Source organism: Anser brachyrhynchus (genome assembly GCF_964034855.1).
Source record: "Anser brachyrhynchus genome assembly, chromosome: 6".
In the NCBI taxonomy this organism is placed as follows: Eukaryota; Metazoa; Chordata; class Aves; order Anseriformes; family Anatidae; genus Anser; species Anser brachyrhynchus.
Window position 1 is genome coordinate 19,272,935 of NC_137700.1, and position 18,306 is coordinate 19,291,240.

The window sequence follows — 18,306 nt, forward strand, 5'->3', positions numbered from 1 at the left end:
GGGGGCGGCGGCTGCTGCTGCTCCAAGATGGCGGACGGGGAGGCTCCGCTCCTCAGAGCCCGCGGCGGCGGCCCCGCGACGGCGGCCCCGAGCGTCGAGCCCGCGCTCAAGCGCCAGCGCCTGGCCTCGGACGACGGCGACTGCGGCCAGGGCGCGGCGCCCGCCCCGCGGCCCGAGCGGGGAGCGGGGCCGCCGCCCACCGCCGCCGCGCCCGGGGAGTCGCCGGGGGAGCGGCCGGCCGCCGGAGCCCGCGGCCGAGCGGAGGGCTCGGGGCTCGGCGGGGAGGCGGCGGCGGCGGGCCGGAGCCGCGGCGGCGCGGACAATGGGGCCGGGCGGCGGGGCCTGGCCCGGGCGGAGCCGCCGCCGCGGCAGCGGGGCCGGGGGGAGGGGGTGGAGGCGGCGCCCGGCGAGGACGCTGCGGAGGCGGCCGCTGGCTGCGGGCGGGGGCAGCGCTCCAACGGGGCGGCCGAGGCCCCGCAGCCCGGTGAGCACCCGGCCCTCCCCTTCCTTCTCCCTTGCCCTCCCCTCCCCTGCCGTCCCCCGGGCCGGCTCTGCGTGGCCGCGCGGTGCGGTGCGAAGCCGGGCCCTGCTCGGCGGCACCGGGCAGCAGCAGCGGCATCGCGGCACTGAGCGGGGGGCGCCGCGTTCCGCGCCGCTTGGCGGGGTGCTTCGGGAAGGCTGCTTAGAAAGGTAGAAGGTAGCGCGCTCTGCCAGCAGGGGCTTTGCGATTTGTGCTGGAAAGCAGTTAAAGATCTGATAGCTGTAACTCCTCGGTGAAACTTCAGAACAAACTTCTCTGGGCAAAAGCTATCTGAAAGGGAACAGCACTGCATGATGCACCTGGAGCAGCCTTGCTGCTTAAAAACCTCACTGGAACAGCACGAGAGAGCTAATGATCTCTCAGAAATGCCTGATAAGAAGCCCATTGCTCAAATTGCTCTTAACTCCCAGGCATGCTTTGCTTTGTATTGGTTATTTCTAGCAAGATCCCTTCTTCCCTTTGAGGAATCAGGTGAATACATGGGGAGTGTTACAATTTGAGCTGTTACCTTAAGCTGTTTATCTGTCATGTTTCAGAAACACAAAACAGTGTGACCTGTATGTGATGAGTCTTTAACAATGTAGGCTTTGATTCTTTACACAGGAGACGTAAAGGTTGTTTTAGTGTAACATTACACTTACTGATGTGTACTAATCAACTCTCTTTCCTTCATAATAATCTTTGTGTAAGATGTTCACAGACTCCATGCATCATGAGACAGAAGTGAAATGCTGTAAATATATAAAATAATAAGAAATAGTGAAGTCAGAAGAGCACCTCTGTGCTCTCAGAGCAAGACAAGTATAAAAAGCAAATTTCTGTCCTCTACCCTTTTCCATTCTAATCAGAGTAATTTATACAATTTATTTACGTGACCAAGGAAAACAGGACAACACAACCTCTGAATAAAATATGGTGGTGTCTTGTGGTGGTCTTTATTTAAGAGTAAAGTGAGGTAACCTAGCTAATATACTGTAGGAATTTATTCAAGTAGAAGTCAAAAACTGTTGTAGTGACTCTTTGCTTAGAGACTGACTGAAACTTGTTTTATTTGTTCATAGATTTTCAGCAAATTAAGCTATACTTGATGTGTTTATTTCTAATAGAAAAGGTTGTTAGAAAAGCTCGGTGCTCTCTATTGTAATGAACTACTCAGGTTAAAACTTGAATTTCTCCTTAAACGTTGGGTTAGTGTTGCACGCTGTAAAACAAGTATCCCGTTCCCCTCTAGAGTCCTTCTTCTAGACAGATGATGAGGTTAGGTTGAGTTACTCTGGCTTAAGGCCACTAGCTGAGCGATGTACGCCAGACCAACTGCAAGGTAAAATGGATGATAAACTTAGTGAAGGTGGTTCAAGGTAGCACGTTTTCTGTCATAGCTGAAATAGCATATTGTGTCCAACTGTGTTTTTAAATTTGCTCTTATAACCTCGCTAAATATTGTTCTGTAAGTGGTGGTGCATTAATTTTATTCTGTATTACCGTAAGAGAAGAGAATTTTAATTGTACTTTTTTTTTTTTTGGAACATGCAAATAAACCGTGCCCAACACTTTGTAGAATGAAAACCTCACTCAGGTCAACGTCCAGCCCACTGAAGCCAGTATTAATATAGCAAATCCGGCATTCAATCCAAGGCTTGTTAGCAGATCTTTAACTTCTTTCCAAAAAAAAAAAAAGTGTCTACATACAATTTCAGATTTTGTGATACATGAACTGCCATTTGGCTCAAGTGTTGTAATATGTCATTATTGTGCTGTCTTGCAGATAACTTTCTTTTTAGTGATGAAATCATAGCCAATGGTTTTCACTCCTGTGATAGTGATGAAGATGACAGAGCCTCACATGCAAGTTCTAGTGATTGGACACCAAGACCTCGTATAGGTAGAAGTCTATATAACGTTCTTAGATCCTGTTTACCTTTGAACAGTTACTTAGTTCTTCCTAGTCTTCAAATGACTTATTCTGTTGCAAAAAATACCAATTACTGTTTTTCATCAGATTAGTTATTTACTGTATCCTTTATGATACCTAAGGAATTTAAAAATGAACCTCAATTTGTATTTTGATTAAAATGTCATTTTTTTCTGTAGAAATCCTGCCATGATCCATGTTAAAGGCATAAATGCAAACTCACTGAATTGGAAAATTGTTTGGAATATTTCTTGCTTACTTAGTATTATTTATACTTTAAGGATCAAGAAACACTTTTTGTACAATTTTTAGACTAATTTCACTGTAGGGCCTACTGTCCTACATAATACAAGGACTAATAATTCTGAAACCAATGTCATCTGTTGCACAGAACCTTGGTAGAAAGCTTTTGCCTCATGCAGAGGTGAGAACTGCTGGTGAGGTCACTGGTGACTTGTGTGGGACAGGGTGGCAACAAAATATTTTACTTAAAATCTGACCATATGTTATCTTTACTGATCTCATCGTTACAGGATCAGTGCTGGTACCTTTTGGTTAAACATGTATGATAGTTTTCTTAGTGTAGCTTAAGATTTATTTTTCTTCTACTACCTTATTCTTGAGTGTTTCTGGAAAGATTGATGGCTGTAGGAGGTCATGTCTGAAATGATTAGTGTTAGATGACTAAAAGAACAATTTAAAAAATTCCATGGATTAGTGGGCCCATTTGTCTCGATGAAAGACACTAAAGTATATGCATGTTTGTTGTCTCTTCAACTAATTTCTGTGAATACCCTGTGAAACTATGGAAAAACACCAATGAAGCCATGAAATAGAGATGCATGGTGAAAATCATGTTGCTAAATGTGTGCTTCTATGAGCCATCAAGCTTGCTATGAGCTGTGATTTTTACCTTGACTGATTTCCTAGGAAATCCTTCATAGGATAACACAATATAATCATAAAACCCTAGCTAGGCTATCACTTCAGTATTTTGACCAACATATACAGGGTTTTGAATGAACAGGGCATTAAATTGGATTATTAAAATGAAGTGTCAGGCATTAATAAATAGAATGATGATCACAGGCACATGAAATACGTGACTCAGTTCATTTCCATCTTGCTTTGTTTTTAAATTTTCTTAGGTCCTTACACTTTTGTTCAGCAACATCTCATGTTAGGTACAGACCCACGAACAATTCTGAAAGACCTGCTACCAGAAACAATCCCTCCACCCGAACTGGATGATATGACGCTATGGCAAATTGTCATAAACATTCTTTCAGAACCACCAAAAAGAAAAAAGCGAAAAGATATCAATACTATTGATGATGCTGTGAAACTTTTACAAGAGTGCAAAAAAATTATGGTCTTGACGGGAGCTGGGGTACGTATTCCTGCAATGACAGTTTGAGAATATATAGGGAGTTGGTTAAATTCTTATCCAAAGCTTTACAGCATGCAGGTCTGACACTGGCAACGCTGGTAATCAAATAATTGTGCTAGATGGGAAGAGGAGGTACAAGCTGTCCGCTAGAATTATGCACACTGCAAGATTGGAGCTTAAATTGGAAATGACAAGATCTCCCTTCTTACAAGAAAATACTGTTAAACATTTAAACTCTTAAACAATTGCTTTCACGCAAACTAATTGTGAAATAAATTTATATTTGCCTGTTCCAGAACATTTTCTATCCTAGTCTTTTTTTCATTTCAAACAAAGGTAATGACTTTCTTAATAAAGTCTCAGTGGATTTCTTAAAATGCCTGGTGGAGCTAGAGGGACTAGAAGAATAGGACTTGAAAAGGGAAGAAAAAAGGAAGGGGTTGGATTCTGCGAAGAGTTTGATTGGATTTCAGTAGACTGGATATTACTTTTAATGTGCCACGCTATGATGGTAATAAGATTACTCACTGTTTCACTAAACAATGCCTGAACTGTTGTATATTTGCAGCTTTATACCTGTGTACCTGATCATGGTATGAAAACTGATCTTTTTCTTTTGCTTCTGTTGATCACACGCAGGGGGTGTGACACTGTTCAGAAAAGATGATAATCCAACTCAGACCAGTTTTTCAGAAAAGCACTGCTATTTCTATTACCCATTCTTGCTCTTCCTATGATTGCTATTGTACACCTGTTTCCCCTCCTCTTTCTATAGTATTCTGGGCTAGTGTGGGACAATAAATTAGTCTTTGACTACTACAGTGCTTAGCTTAGTTTATCAGAAGCATTTTATTCATCAAAAGCAAGAATCTATTCTGTTACAGCATTAGCATGTGTTTAAAAAAAAAAGTGAACCACCTTGTCCCAAGCTAAGCTAGCAGCTCAAAGAACAGTAAGCCGTATTTAATGTAGCTTTTATTTTAAATCTTTGTGCGCTTCTTACAGAACTTTCAGTACTAAAAGTTCTAGTGCCTTAATACTGCTTGTATGGATTGTACTGAAATTTTCTGGGGGACCTGGTCATCAAACTCTGTGCTATTTCTCCTGCTTATGAGTTGAAAATTATGTTAGCCCAAAAAAAGGGGGGGGGGGGAGGGGGGAAGATGCACGGAACTGAGGCTGGTTTTGTTCCTAATGTTTGTAAGCACTGAGCATGCAGGGATGTGGCTTCCCAAATGCTTTGTATCGCAGTAACTCTTTGTAGCCCAATATGTAGTTTTGCTTATTGTAGAAATATATTTCAGGTGTCTGTGTCTTGTGGAATACCTGACTTTAGATCAAGAGATGGCATCTATGCACGCCTTGCTGTAGACTTCCCAGACCTTCCAGATCCTCAAGCAATGTTTGATATAGAATACTTCAGAAAGGATCCCAGGCCATTTTTTAAGTTTGCAAAGGTATGGTTTTCCAGCCATTCTTTATCTTGGTCAGTAAAGACAAATAACACTATTAAGATGCATAAATCAGATTTTGAATTACTTTGTTAACAAAAGGGTATCTTTGTCTTTTGTTAAAAAGATAGAATTTATTTTAATGAGACATCTTATTCAGTGGCATGACAACTCTTCTCTTGAGCGGGTCTTTGCAATCTATTGATTTTATATCCTCAGTGTTACTTCAGTCATTGTATGCAACTATGTATTAGACCTACTGAAAAGACTTAGCAACTTTTTATCTTTTTTTTTAAGCTTATTTCAACTGTTCCTGTTATAAATTCACTGTGTACAACCATTCCAGTTGGTGTTTCTGATTTCAGGGAGGATAAATAAAAGCCTTCAATCCTCAGTATTCCTAGCTGCTGTTACATTCACTAAAAAATAAAATGAGAAACTTCTGGCCCGCACATAAGTAAAGTGGAAAAATAAGTTTGAATTTGAAGTGCTGTGGCATGCTGTTTCATGTCATAGAACTTATTCTTGTTTTATCGCTGTATTTAAGGTTTGGAGGAGTAAAGCAGTTTCATGCACTGATGAGTTTGTTCTTGTTTCAGGTTTTGATGTAGCTGTCACAAGGTTCTGTACATCTTAGGAAATTCAAGTGTTTTTACGGGGATTGTGTTAATTTCTCAAAAGTAAGGATGTAGCAGTTTTCAGAAAGATGATAGTGATAAACAGTTTAATTATAAATGCAGGGATTATCTCTCGGAGACAAGAAGGAAATATAGAAACTCTAGATATTGAGAAACAAAAAAAATATTGCTACAGGACCAGTAAGGACTGGTGAAAACCTATCACTGCTGATTGTGCTCACTTTCTCCTCCCTTTGCTCACAGTTCATACTACTGCTCTGTTATTGATCCAGAGATTGGAAAAGAGAAATCAATGCATGCCTCAGTTGCTTGGTTTTCTGTGAACATCTTGTATCCAGATTCTAACACATTTTGATGTTCATTAGTATATTCAGTATCTTGGGTTTTTAATACTGAAATAAAAAAAATACTATTTGAAGTCTTCCTATGTGCCCATTTACCAGAATACTGTTGGCTACTATTTTTTTCCTGAAATAAGTTCTTATTTTCTATCCTTTGGTTTAGCTAGATTATTGCTTCTTTATTCCATGAAATCTTTAAGTTGCTTTAACTCTAGAAGCAAAGAATGGCCAAATAAATTTGCAAGTTCGTGGCAAGTCAGCACTTCTGGTATTAAAGTAAAAAAAATGAAGCAAACAGTAGCAACTCTGAAAGCTATTTACCCTGCCTGAGCAATGGTTAATTTACTCAGGTAGCATATTTGGACTTGGAGATGAATTTGTTACTTTAGTACATACATTTTAAGGCACTTTTACTGTACGTGGGCTTTGCTCTATGTTTAGTGTACTTCTCAATATGCGCTATCATGTTTGCCTCATTCCGTCTGTCTCTGTATATCTATGGCAAGAGGTCTGCCATTGATCACTGTATGTATCTGCATTTCTAATTCTCCAGCCAATCTTACCTTTCTTACCATTAATGCTAAAAACTCATTTTAGTTGCTGCTTCACTGATTCATCTGTACAAGCATCTGCTTCCATTTGTTCAGTGCGTTCTGTCCTTTCACACTTTTCTTATTTTCCCAGAATGACCCTTCCCTTTGGTTCCCGTGTATTTATTTGTATGGCTATTGGTGGCAGAACACATCTTGCTTGTTCAGACTGAAATACAAAAGCTCTTAAGACCACACAAATATCTGATAATTGTGTAGTAGCCTAGTTACAATCTAGGTGATATCACCATAAGCAATCAATGATCATTCCTGTAGTTTAAGTACAAAGACCTATGTAGCTTCAGCAACGTGAGGAGTAACTTAAAATATTTTTGTGGAAAACAAATACTTTTGAAAAGCCTCTTTTGCTTGTTAATTGTTAGGCTATATGGTAGCCAAAGCAGTGCTGTCACAAAGATAAATGAAACAGTCCACTGTTGTGCTAGAACTTGTGGTTCAGCTTTAAGTACCTCCTGGTAAAGGTAAGCAGCAGCCTGCTCCTTGCTAACTTTCTGTATCAAGGCCTACCTTTCCCAGGTGAGACTCTAGCCCAGTTGCTGTTCAGTGGTGAGAGTGATAGGAGAGCAGAGGGTCTGGAATCCAAGTTCCTCCTCTAAATAAGTGCTGCAGAACAACAGATAGTTGCTGCTGCTGATGTCCTCCTTGTCACACAGCAATTGGAGGAACTGCTCTGGGTGGTCAGCTCTAGGCAGAGGTTCCTAGTATGAAGCCTTTATTTGGGTGCCTACACTTCATTTTTCCTTTTGGCAGGCTCCTTGTTCACTGTGAGCAAGCATCAAATCGTTCTATAAAAATGCACCCCTTTTTTCCAAGGCTCCTTAAATGCCTTTCTCCTCTGCCTTGAGCTCATGGAAAGGCTCAGCATCTCTCAGGGCCAGTGGAACTGCTCTGCTACACCATAAGGTTTTAATTGATGGCTGTTGTAATTGGCTAATTCACAAAGTTGCTCTGAGTACCACCTGCCTTCCACTTTGTCCAATTTGTAGTTCTGTTGTCTGGGCATTAATTTCCTAGGAATGGCTGCTGATACTGCTGATGAATAAAATCTGTTTATCCTAAACCAAAAGACTAGAATCCAAGTTGCTCATGCAATTTTTATCTGACTGCTGTTAAATCATGCGTGTTTCTAATAGCAAACACTGAGGTTGCTTGGCAAAACAGAAAAGCAACCTTCCTTTCTTATAGTTCTCAAAACCAAGAAAGACCTAGACCTTGCTTTGTGCTGCACAAAGACCAGAATGCCAACTTCTGCATGGAGCAATTCATCCTAGTATGACAAGAAGCTCAGCTGTTGAAAGAAGAGTTGGGTCTGAAAGAAATGGCAAAATGCAAAGGGGATGACTACAGAAAATGCTCGCATAATTGCGGCTGCTACTGTTTAGCTCTGTGTCAATTGCTGCAGTTTTGTATTCATATACACTTTATGATGTACTTTGGAATTCCATAGGAAATCTATCCAGGACAATTCCAGCCATCTCTCTGTCACAAGTTCATAGCTTTGATGGATAAAGAAGGAAAACTACTTCGCAACTATACTCAGAACATAGACACATTGGAACAAGTTGCAGGAATCCAAAGGATAATTCAGTGTCACGGTTAGTGATTGTAGTTTCACTTATTTTTACATGTATGAATGATGTTTACTGGTGAAAGTGACAAGGTAGTTGCTATTGGGATTGATATTTTTGTTTCCTTTAACTGACGTCTCTCAGGAACAAGTACTCCGCTTTTAAAATAGTTTAGTGTATTAGGTTAAACTATTACCAATAGAATAACAAAACAAAATAACAGAGAAAGAGGTTGAGAAACGCTTTCTTGAGACACATCAGACAGCAAAGCTCAGTTTCATGTTTGTAGCCAACACTGATACATTGCATTTTTTTCATTAAATGCACTAAACTTTCCTGAATTTGAACTTTCCATTATAGCTTCAGGAAAAGTTTAGAGCTCCTTGTGTTTCTTGGTATGTTCTACCAGGCTTCTTAAAATTCAACGGGAGAATGAATAGAAAACTGTGTCAGCAGGAAGACTAGGGACCAGACAAGGATGAGTTTGGCCAAAACACATTCCATGTGTCTCTCTGCTGCTTACAGGACTGTGTACTTTACAGACTGAAAATGCAACTTTTTTTTGTAAGTTAGCTCAAGTATTTAAAGCAGAGGTGTTTCAAGTGGAAATACTGTTTTCAGAAATAATGCTTGATAAATGGTTGTCCTTTTGCATCAGTGAAGATCCACAAGCTTAGACCTTCCCTTTTATTATGTATTTGGTGTTTCTTTATATTCATGTATGAGAACAGTATGAAATTTGTTAGTGAAATGGAGTTTAGCTGCTCGTTCTTAATTTAGAATACCTTCCACTGAAATCTTAAAGTACCTTGTCACTTCAGTGACTTACCTTATGTATAAAATATTACAGATTAATCAGCTGTTGAACAGAACATTTTATTACACCTTCAGTGTCAAACATTCTCTGATTATGATGCCAAATTAAGTGGAATCTTTTAATTAGTTGCTTGATATGCTTTCCTTTTTGAAAAACCTGCAAATGTCAAGCTAAAAGGTCAAGGATCCATTTTTAAGCAAAGAACACACTTCTTGTAGTGCGTGTCTAGATCACTCAGTAGACTTCAGCAAATAAATTGCTTAAAAGCAGTGTTGATGTTTGTAAGACCTGACTTAATGCTGGTATCAGCATTAGAACTGGAACTGAAGAGATTAACTGCTAGGTTAACAGTAGGCTAACTCCTGATCTCAAAGTAAGACTACAGAGAGCTGTTCTAATTAGTTCATGCTCCTTGCAGAAGGGAGAGAGAATGAAATGTCGGAGGACGCATTTCAAACAGTGGTAACAGATAGCTAGAGGGAAGGGATAGTTGGTTCTGCCTGAACAAGACCCACTTGTTAGCATTCTCACAGTATCCAAAGTAAAATCTGGAGAAAGTTATATGCTGTTCTTCTCTGTCTCAGCTGTCAGCAGTTCAGGGATGCCAGCCTGGTACTAGAGATTGAAATTTACCCATTAACTGTGACTGGCTCTTAGAGAGTCTAATTCAACCTTTTCCAGGGACCAAACTTACTTGGCTTCCTTATCTACAAAGTTTGGCTCAGTGCCAGATTTGTCAGTTTGCTTTATTCCTAGTAAATGTGATGCTCTGTCCTGGTGACCAAAGAGCATACCATAGAATCCAGCTCACGGAATAACCCAAATCTAATGTTAGTTTCCATACGTAGTCAGTGTATCATGCATTTTATTTTGGTTATCATTCCTTGTTAGGTATCTATTATGAATTTCTGGTGTGGTTGTGTTTTTGCACATCACTGACATGTTCAAACATTCCACTTTTTCAGTTGCATGCTACAGTAATCAGATTTCAGACCAGCTTTAGTGTATATCCTGTAACAGTTTAAAAAATGCTATGGACTTCAAGAATCTGCGGCTTTTGGAAACTAGCAATGGTTGTCTTGAGTCTATCAAGCCTTATCTGACTTACAGTTATGCTGCTCAGTAATAAATGCTAGTTGACTAATGGTAGTGGCTAAAAAGAAACTGAAGTTTTGTTTTTTTAAGGGTTTGTACTTCTATCTTTATTCTTTTTGTCTCTCTATGACAGCCTGAAGTTAATCATGAGTATGCCAATGACAAGGAACCTTGTAACAGTTTGGGGAGTTCATATATGAACGCTTCAACACATTTCACGCTGCAGAACTACAGCAAAGTGCTAGTATGAGAATTGCTGTATCTTAAATGTAGGTTGTGAAATTAAAATGCCTTTTGCATTCAACCAACACATTTGGAATTAGATCATACTCCTTACCATTGCTGTAGCTGAATGATAGAGGCAGTGGCCTGCTGGCTACACAACTAGGGTGTGGGGCAGCCTAACTTCTTGCTCCTGTCCCTTTGACAGTGGAAAAAACTCAAAAAATAGTGTTGGAAGTAGGTGCTAACAGATGCCTTGGAGAGGGTTAGGTCTGCTAGTCTGACAGATGTGTCTGTGACATACCGTATGAAGAGCAAATGATGTCTAGTCTTGAGCATCTGATCTGTTTTTAGCTGTTTCCACCTTCTGCACATACTTGACACTTTCAATATCTTAATTATTATCTTTTTTTAAGGTTTCCTTTAGAAGAGATTTTTCTACCACCTTATAAGTTACTCAGTCACAGTGGGAGAGCAGGGCTTTCTTCTTGCCCTTTATGGCCATTAGGAATTAGAGATTTAGACTCTAAATGCTTGCACAGGTTGGAGGAACAATGCAGTATTATTTGTTGTTATGCATGTGGGATATCTTACTGCGAAACCGGACTTGCTCCTGACTCACATCTGGAAGAACTACCCTTTAGTACCACAGGCATCTTTCTCTTAAGTTACTTTTTAATGACTTTTTTGTTTTTCTTTAGCACTGCAATATAATAGCCTTTGTGTCATAACATCATTGGCAAAAAGACTAAGCCTGAATTACTGAATATTCTTTACTTTTACCATACGGGTTTTTCCCCTTAGGTTCCTTTGCAACAGCTTCCTGCCTGATCTGTAAATACAGAGTTGACTGTGAAGTTGTTCGAGGAGATATTTTCAATCAGGTAAAAACTTAAAAGTCACTGCAGCTTTCTAATAAGTAACTCTTAAAACATACAAAAAATGAATTGTTTAAAAGATCTGCATTTGTTTTTAAAAGACCCATGACTTAAAAAACATCTTCCCATGTATTTCATGTTTCTATCTGTATTTTAGCATTTGCTCTAGTATTTAAAAATATACTCAATTACTACACTGCAAAGTGAGGTATTGTGAAAAAGGCAGAACAAAACCATAGGAGTCCATTTCTAATGGAAATTCTGAGAAAAGTAGAGCTTAAAATGGTAAGTAGGAAGTTAGATTTATACCTGCGTTATGCTAATCTGAACTCTGTCACACTGAGAAAGTATTCTTAGCCATTTATAACATCAGTTGCTCTTAGAGCATTTACGTACATTAAAAGTGTTTAAATTGTAGATGATGCATGGAGAAATTGTACAGTATAAAGCAGCCTCTAAGCAAAGAGAAGGATGAGATAGATGTCCAATGTATACTTTCTAGGACTTGTGAACTGTTTTGTATACCCAGCTCCCCACATCTGGGTGTAAAGTGCTCCAGAGCCAAGTCAGGAGTTAGTTCTGCTCTGTCAGACTAGAATAAGCTTTGGCTTGGTTGAACCCTCTTTGCTTTCCTTCCCTATCTTTTGAAGGAATAGAGATAATGATCAAAAAGATCTGGTATATATAAATGGAAGGAGACTTTGTTGTGGGTTGATAGAGTCCACAGTTGCAATTTTAAATGAGAAACATGAAGAGAACATCTTTCAAGTACTGCATTTGAAACAGAACTCAGTGAGAGCCTTTCAGAAGAGATGTTTGAGTAAAAGCTTTAAGAAATGCCAATCTCATAAGACTTATGCTTCGTAGCATTGAAATATTGGATGTTTGAAATGTGGTTTACTTTGCTATTAACCTTATTTCTGAGAGTTTTCTTACAGATGCTTGCTACTCCTCTACCTCAAAGCCAGTTGGTTTGGGCTTTGTTTCTGGTTTTGTTTTCCTTCTAAAGAACTCTTCCTAAGCATGTTGTAGTTTTTTGTTTTGATCAGTGGTCAGGACTCCTTCTCCTAACAAGACTTGAATCATTGTACTTATATATGTGGAACTGAACTTCTGCCCTGATGGCTTGTGGCCAGCAGAGGAAGTGTGGGGAAGGGGATAGAAGCCCGTAGCAATACTTCCAAACAGTGAGAACAAAGAGGGTTCTGAATTCCAAGAACGAGACTGAAGAAACTTCTGACATGCAATCTGTCAGCCCTGCTCTTACAGTACGGTTGCTGGGTATCTCAGTCTGAGGGAGGCCCTGGCTGTAATAGTTATTTTGCAGAACAGTAATTCCATATGGTTATTGCTGAATATAATTTCACACAACAAGAAATAGAGCTATTGAAAGAAAAAAACATCCATCCTTCTTTATGCCTCCAAAACAACTGTTCTATTTCCCATCATCTCTATTCCATAGTTTCCACTTCCCAAACTGGTGCTGTGCAGTTTCTTTTTATGTTGCCTCTCTAGAATACAGAATTTGGTTCCTTAGATATTTAAAGAAACCTGTTCTATATGTACAAAACAAACCATTGTCCATTTCAACAGCTCTGTTTCTCTAACAAGATCTCCCCATCACAAAATGGTTTTCAGACTTCGGTCCTAGTATTGAGTCCACTTTCTATTCTCCGCTGTCCTTCACTACCTGGAAGTTCAGTTATATGTGGCCCCAGGTCGTTTTCCATTAAAAAATTAGTTTTCCTTTCCTCTGGTCCTTCCCCTTACAGTCCTAAGTGCTTCACAAGAAATTAACTATCTAGCATCTTTCTGTCAGGATTTCCTTTCCACATATTAGAGACTGATAATTAAGAACATCTGTTTATAAAACTACCCATTTCTTGCTGCTGCTCCTCATTCTTTTGCCAGTTCAAATGTAATGTGCTAGTTCCCTGTAGCGTGATTCTTTTTCTAGGTTGCTGTATGCAACCATCCTTCTAGATAAGAAGCAGCAGCCATTATAAATCACAGGAAGAAAAAACTTGATAGTAAAGCAATTTTCAGTTACTTCCAAAAATATCAATTTCACTTTGCTTTTGACTATTTTAGGCAGCTTCAGGAAATAGCAAAAGCATCTCAGATTTAGGAAGAAAAGGACCGTGAAAACATGCAACTGGCCTTGGATGTTCTTAAACCAAGATAATCTTTACTTATCTTGTTTTTGACACACTGATAGCATCAATAGCCCACGAGGAATTCCACTTCTCTGTTGTTAGATGAGTACAACAGAGGTGGTGGGGCTCTGGGGAAGTGCTGCCTCTGGAGGGAAAGAGAATCCTAGGCAACTGAGTGGCCAGTTATCTAGCCTTAACTTCTTGGTATCAATTTCAGCTCTTGGAATAGATCTCCCCCTTACTGACGACCTTTCTGAGGATTAGCAGAGAAGCTGGTGAGTAGTGTAGTGTTGAAACACATTTATGGGCCCCTTGCAGTAACTCAAACAATTTGGATAGGGACATCAGTTGCTCTACAGAGATCCATTAAATAATGTCATTAGAATTCCTGTGGGAGAGGATGGGAACAATTACTATTGCATGGTCTTTTTAGCCAAATTAGAAGTTAGAGATCTTCATTTCATCTTCCTCATAATACAGAGTAAATATATTTATTTCCTTAATCTTGCAATTTAAAATGCAAAGGCAGCATTACTACCTTCAATAGATGAAACAGCAGGGTAAAAAGTTTCAGAAAAGCTTGTGTGCTATTAGCTGTCTTTCTAATATGTAGAGATCCAAAGAAAAAATCTCAAGATTCACCCTGCCCACCTTCTGTGTTTTGGCAATTTTTTACATTGGTTTCCCTTTAGCATCTGGATTAATACTTTTTAGCTTGGGGGAGGTGATGAAGGTTTTCTCTATACTGCTTCCTAGTTCTTGTGCTACAGTACTTCTTATACCTCTCCTACAAAGTTTTCCTCAAAGAAGGATTTATCTAATCCTTCTAAGGATTCTAAACTCCTAACCCTTCAAAGACCTGAATTTTGGGAAAGGTCCTTTGACACTACAGAGGAAGGCCTTTACCTTGCAATGCTTTCTCATATGGAAAACATTGTCTTTTGTTGTACTGCAGACATCAATAAACTGGTTCTTTGGTTTAAACTGTTATGTATTGTCTTTTTCTGTATATAGTCTGTTTACAAGAGGGAGTTATGTGTTTAAATGTCTCTTTTGATGTATCTTTCATGTGTTGTCCTATTATGATAGATACTACACATCTTTTTACAAAGCACTAATTTGCTTGTGAAGACTGCTATCAGATTGCAGCTCCTTAGATTTATTTTGGGATATCGTACTACTTAGAGTATAGCTGAGAGAACTTCTCTATTTGAAAGAACAATTGTTCAGCAATAAGTTCTGCCTGTATATACTCGCATCACTCACCTTCTTGCTTCTTCTCCCTGAAAGAGTCCTAGGAAAGAGTTGAAAGTGGTCAGAAAACCCTCTGGTTTCCCTCTGGTTTCAAGAGGGGAAAGGGAGCCTGCTTCTCCACCGACGTAACTCCCCACTACTTCCTCTGCTCCATTTCTGGAGGAATTGGAGAAGCTTAAAATAGAGACCAAAAGTTCTGCTCCATGTTCTTGTTCTGTATGTTTTTTGCTAGCCATCTGCTACAGTGCCATGTTGCTTTATGCATGTAACATTCTCCTTTTGGAGGAGAAAAGGAAGTAGAGAGGTAAAGCCCTCCAATATACTGTTTGATTAGGAAGGGTTTTATATCAGACTGTGTAATGGAAAGTGATAGTGAAATCAAAGCTTGTGTTCTGATTAAACCAAGAAAAATATATTCCTATCCAATAGGAGGTTATTAGACTTCAGTGTTGAGCGTGACTTCTAGACTTTGGCTTAGTTAGATAAGAACTGTGGCACAGTTTCATGGTTTCTCCATTTTGAATGAAAAGGACTCCTTCTTTATTCCTGCCTTAGTTCTATTTGTGTCCATTTGCTGCAGACTAGGTTAAGAAATGTACTTATCTGTACATCCACAGAAAAATAAAATCAGGAAATGTCACTGAAACATCCTTGTCTTTTTTCAAAATAAGTCACCATCAAGTGCCAAAAATCTGATGTTTTCAAGGTCACAGCCACAGTGGTAATCTAAGCTGTTCTACTGCAGGTTGTTCCTAGATGTCCTAGATGTCCACCTGATGAACCGCTTGCCATCATGAAACCAGACATAGTGTTCTTTGGAGAGAATTTACCTGAGCAGTTCCATCGCGCCATGAAGTATGACAAAAATGAAGTTGATCTCCTTATTGTCATTGGGTCTTCATTGAAAGTAAGACCAGTAGCATTGATTCCAAGTAAGTAACTATCTCCGGTCATTTCTTCTAAAATTTGGTTCAAAGTAGAATTCTCAGTTAAGAGCTCTAAGAATGGCTTGGGGCTTGATTCAGTGAAGAAACTAGGTTAAGTATTTAGTTTTCTACTACGAATGTAAAGCTGAAATGCAAAATGGACAAAGTAACAAATTCTAAGTGCTTTTTCTATGCTCAAGGCACAATATGGATCTAAAGGTAATGAAATTATAATCCAAAAAGCTACTTGTCTAGAACTTGATTACTTTGTTCTAAGATTAAATTAATTTCTCTCCCAGCTCACACTATCCTTTCAGAATTACTTGAAAGATTTAGTAAGTAATTGTCTTGTGACAGATAAATGTCGCGTCAAAAAATCAGTTCAACTACACCTGGTGTCTGAGCTGTAACTTAGATTAAAGGCAGTACTTTATACTACATGATACACAGTGGGCATTATATAGCATATGACCATTTGGATCCTTAGCTTTCAAAAGTGATAAGGAAAAACATCTGTGCTATTATACACTATTAAAGAAATGCCCTTCACAAGGGCTGAGAAAATACCATCACTGGTTATTTGCTTACTGAGTGCAAGACTTACTCACACTGAACAAACTCTCCAACTGCAAGCCTGAGAAGGGCACATACTGACCCCCTGCTGTTAACTAGGAACAGCACCACATCCATGGCTTTTGTAGTAGCATCCTCAGACTGAGGGGAAGGGCATAGACTGGAAAGTCAGGATCCACTACACAAATCATTGCTCCATCCATGTCTTAGGACTTGATTTCATTAGTTGATTATCTGAGGAATTAGTACTAGGTTAATAGCCTGGTGGGTTTTGGAGCCCTGACTGTCAGAAATGAGTTGAGCAACCCCATATAGCACAAACTGCATCTGTAAACATTTTTCCCTAATTAAGGGAACGTCATTTACCAGCAGTATATTCTTTGTGTGCACTTAAGTACATCAAATGAATGCACAGGATATCTGCAGTCCATCTAAGAGCTTATAGTATTAACTTTAATAATATTTTTAACACTCAACCAACCATAGCTTAGTTGGAATAGAAAAATACCTTTTACTGGGGAAAAAAAGGCTGGGGGGGGGAGGGAAATCTAGTTAGGCTACAGTATGCATAGCACCTTAAGCTGCTGTTTTGGTTAAGTTTTAAGACTTGCTTGTACTCTTCGGATCTGTCTGTTTTGGTCTCATTGTAAGTGAATGCATGAAGACAACTCAAAGAAATCAAATTTTCTAACTAGATCCCTGGTAAAAGTCAAGCTGAAATGACTACCTTGAAATTATCAAATGACTACCTTTAAATTATCTTTTCTATGTATAGGTTCCATCCCCCATGAAGTGCCTCAAATCTTAATAAATAGGGAACCTTTGCCTCATCTACACTTCGATGTGGAGCTTCTGGGAGACTGTGATGTTATTATTAATGAATTATGTCAAAGGCTAGGTAGCGAATATACAAAACTTTGCTACAATTCAGTAAAACTTTCAGAAATAACAGAAAAGCCTCCACGACCGCACAAGGAGTTTGAAATGCACTCATCTGAGCTACCACCTACCCCTTTAAACATTTCAGAAGACTCTAGTTCACCAGAACAAATGACTCCACCGGATTCTCTGGTGGTGTCATCGGAACAGCCAGCTGAATGTAAGGTAGAAAACTGTGATCTTGCCTCAGAAATTAAAATGAGCTGCACAGAGGAAAAGCTTCAGGACACACAGAAATCCTCTGAAAACCCTGAAAATGCTACTAGTGAATTAATGAACTCTGAAACAATGAAGGAAAATGGAACCACCAATGGAGAAAACAAAGAAAAAGAAATATTGAAGAAGTGCTGGGTAAACAGACCTGCTAAAGAACAGATTAGCAAAAGGCTGGATGGTGAGTAACTTATTTCAGTATTCTGCAGATTTTGACTTTTATGTTTATTCTAGACTTACTTCAAAGCAATAAATAAGTTGCCCTTGAGGGAATCAGTGTTCTCTGTGGTTATTTTTGCTCAGACAAGTGTCTACCTACCTTTTTCTTCATTATAGAGTTTCTTCTTTTGGAGAAGCCAATAGAAGCATTTTTTATACTTTAGTCAAGTGATTACTAGAAAGATCAGAGGTTAGGAGGTTGAAGCTAAGTATCAAATCAGTGCTTCTTACATTTTCAAATGCACTTGCAGAAAAATAAGATGGATCCTGGGGTTTTAAGATAGTGGGCACAATACACCACTCTTGAATCTGGCAGCTGTCTTGTAGGACTGAATGATGAAGCCATAAGATTTGAAAAGCAAATTGCACAGTTGGATTTTTGAAGCGAAATTTAGACTTGCCAAGGAAGCCTTTCAGTAGGCAGTCTGTTAAGTGACATAAACAAGTAATCACATTAGAAATGCGGTACGGATGGAGAACCAGGAATTAAATTGCACTTTTCTAAAGCAACTGTTTAAACTTTGTCAAATACTCTGTACAGTGGGTTCCAATTCTGTGTTAC

General features: G+C 39.3%; 1 protein-coding gene across 1 annotated transcript in view; it reads left to right on the top strand.

Annotated features, from left to right (window-relative positions):
- Nucleotides 1–18,306, top strand: part of SIRT1 (sirtuin 1) — a 28,651-nt gene continuing 10,345 nt past the window's right edge. The window contains exons 1-8 of the mRNA XM_080597505.1: nucleotides 1–484; nucleotides 2,307–2,423; nucleotides 3,602–3,843; nucleotides 5,148–5,300; nucleotides 8,332–8,479; nucleotides 11,391–11,470; nucleotides 15,620–15,806; nucleotides 17,149–17,706. Coding sequence (XP_080453631.1) covers nucleotides 28–484; nucleotides 2,307–2,423; nucleotides 3,602–3,843; nucleotides 5,148–5,300; nucleotides 8,332–8,479; nucleotides 11,391–11,470; nucleotides 15,620–15,806; nucleotides 17,149–17,706 — 1,942 coding nt within the window. The 5' untranslated portion in view covers nucleotides 1–27. The remainder of the gene's footprint in view (nucleotides 485–2,306; nucleotides 2,424–3,601; nucleotides 3,844–5,147; nucleotides 5,301–8,331; nucleotides 8,480–11,390; nucleotides 11,471–15,619; nucleotides 15,807–17,148; nucleotides 17,707–18,306) is intronic.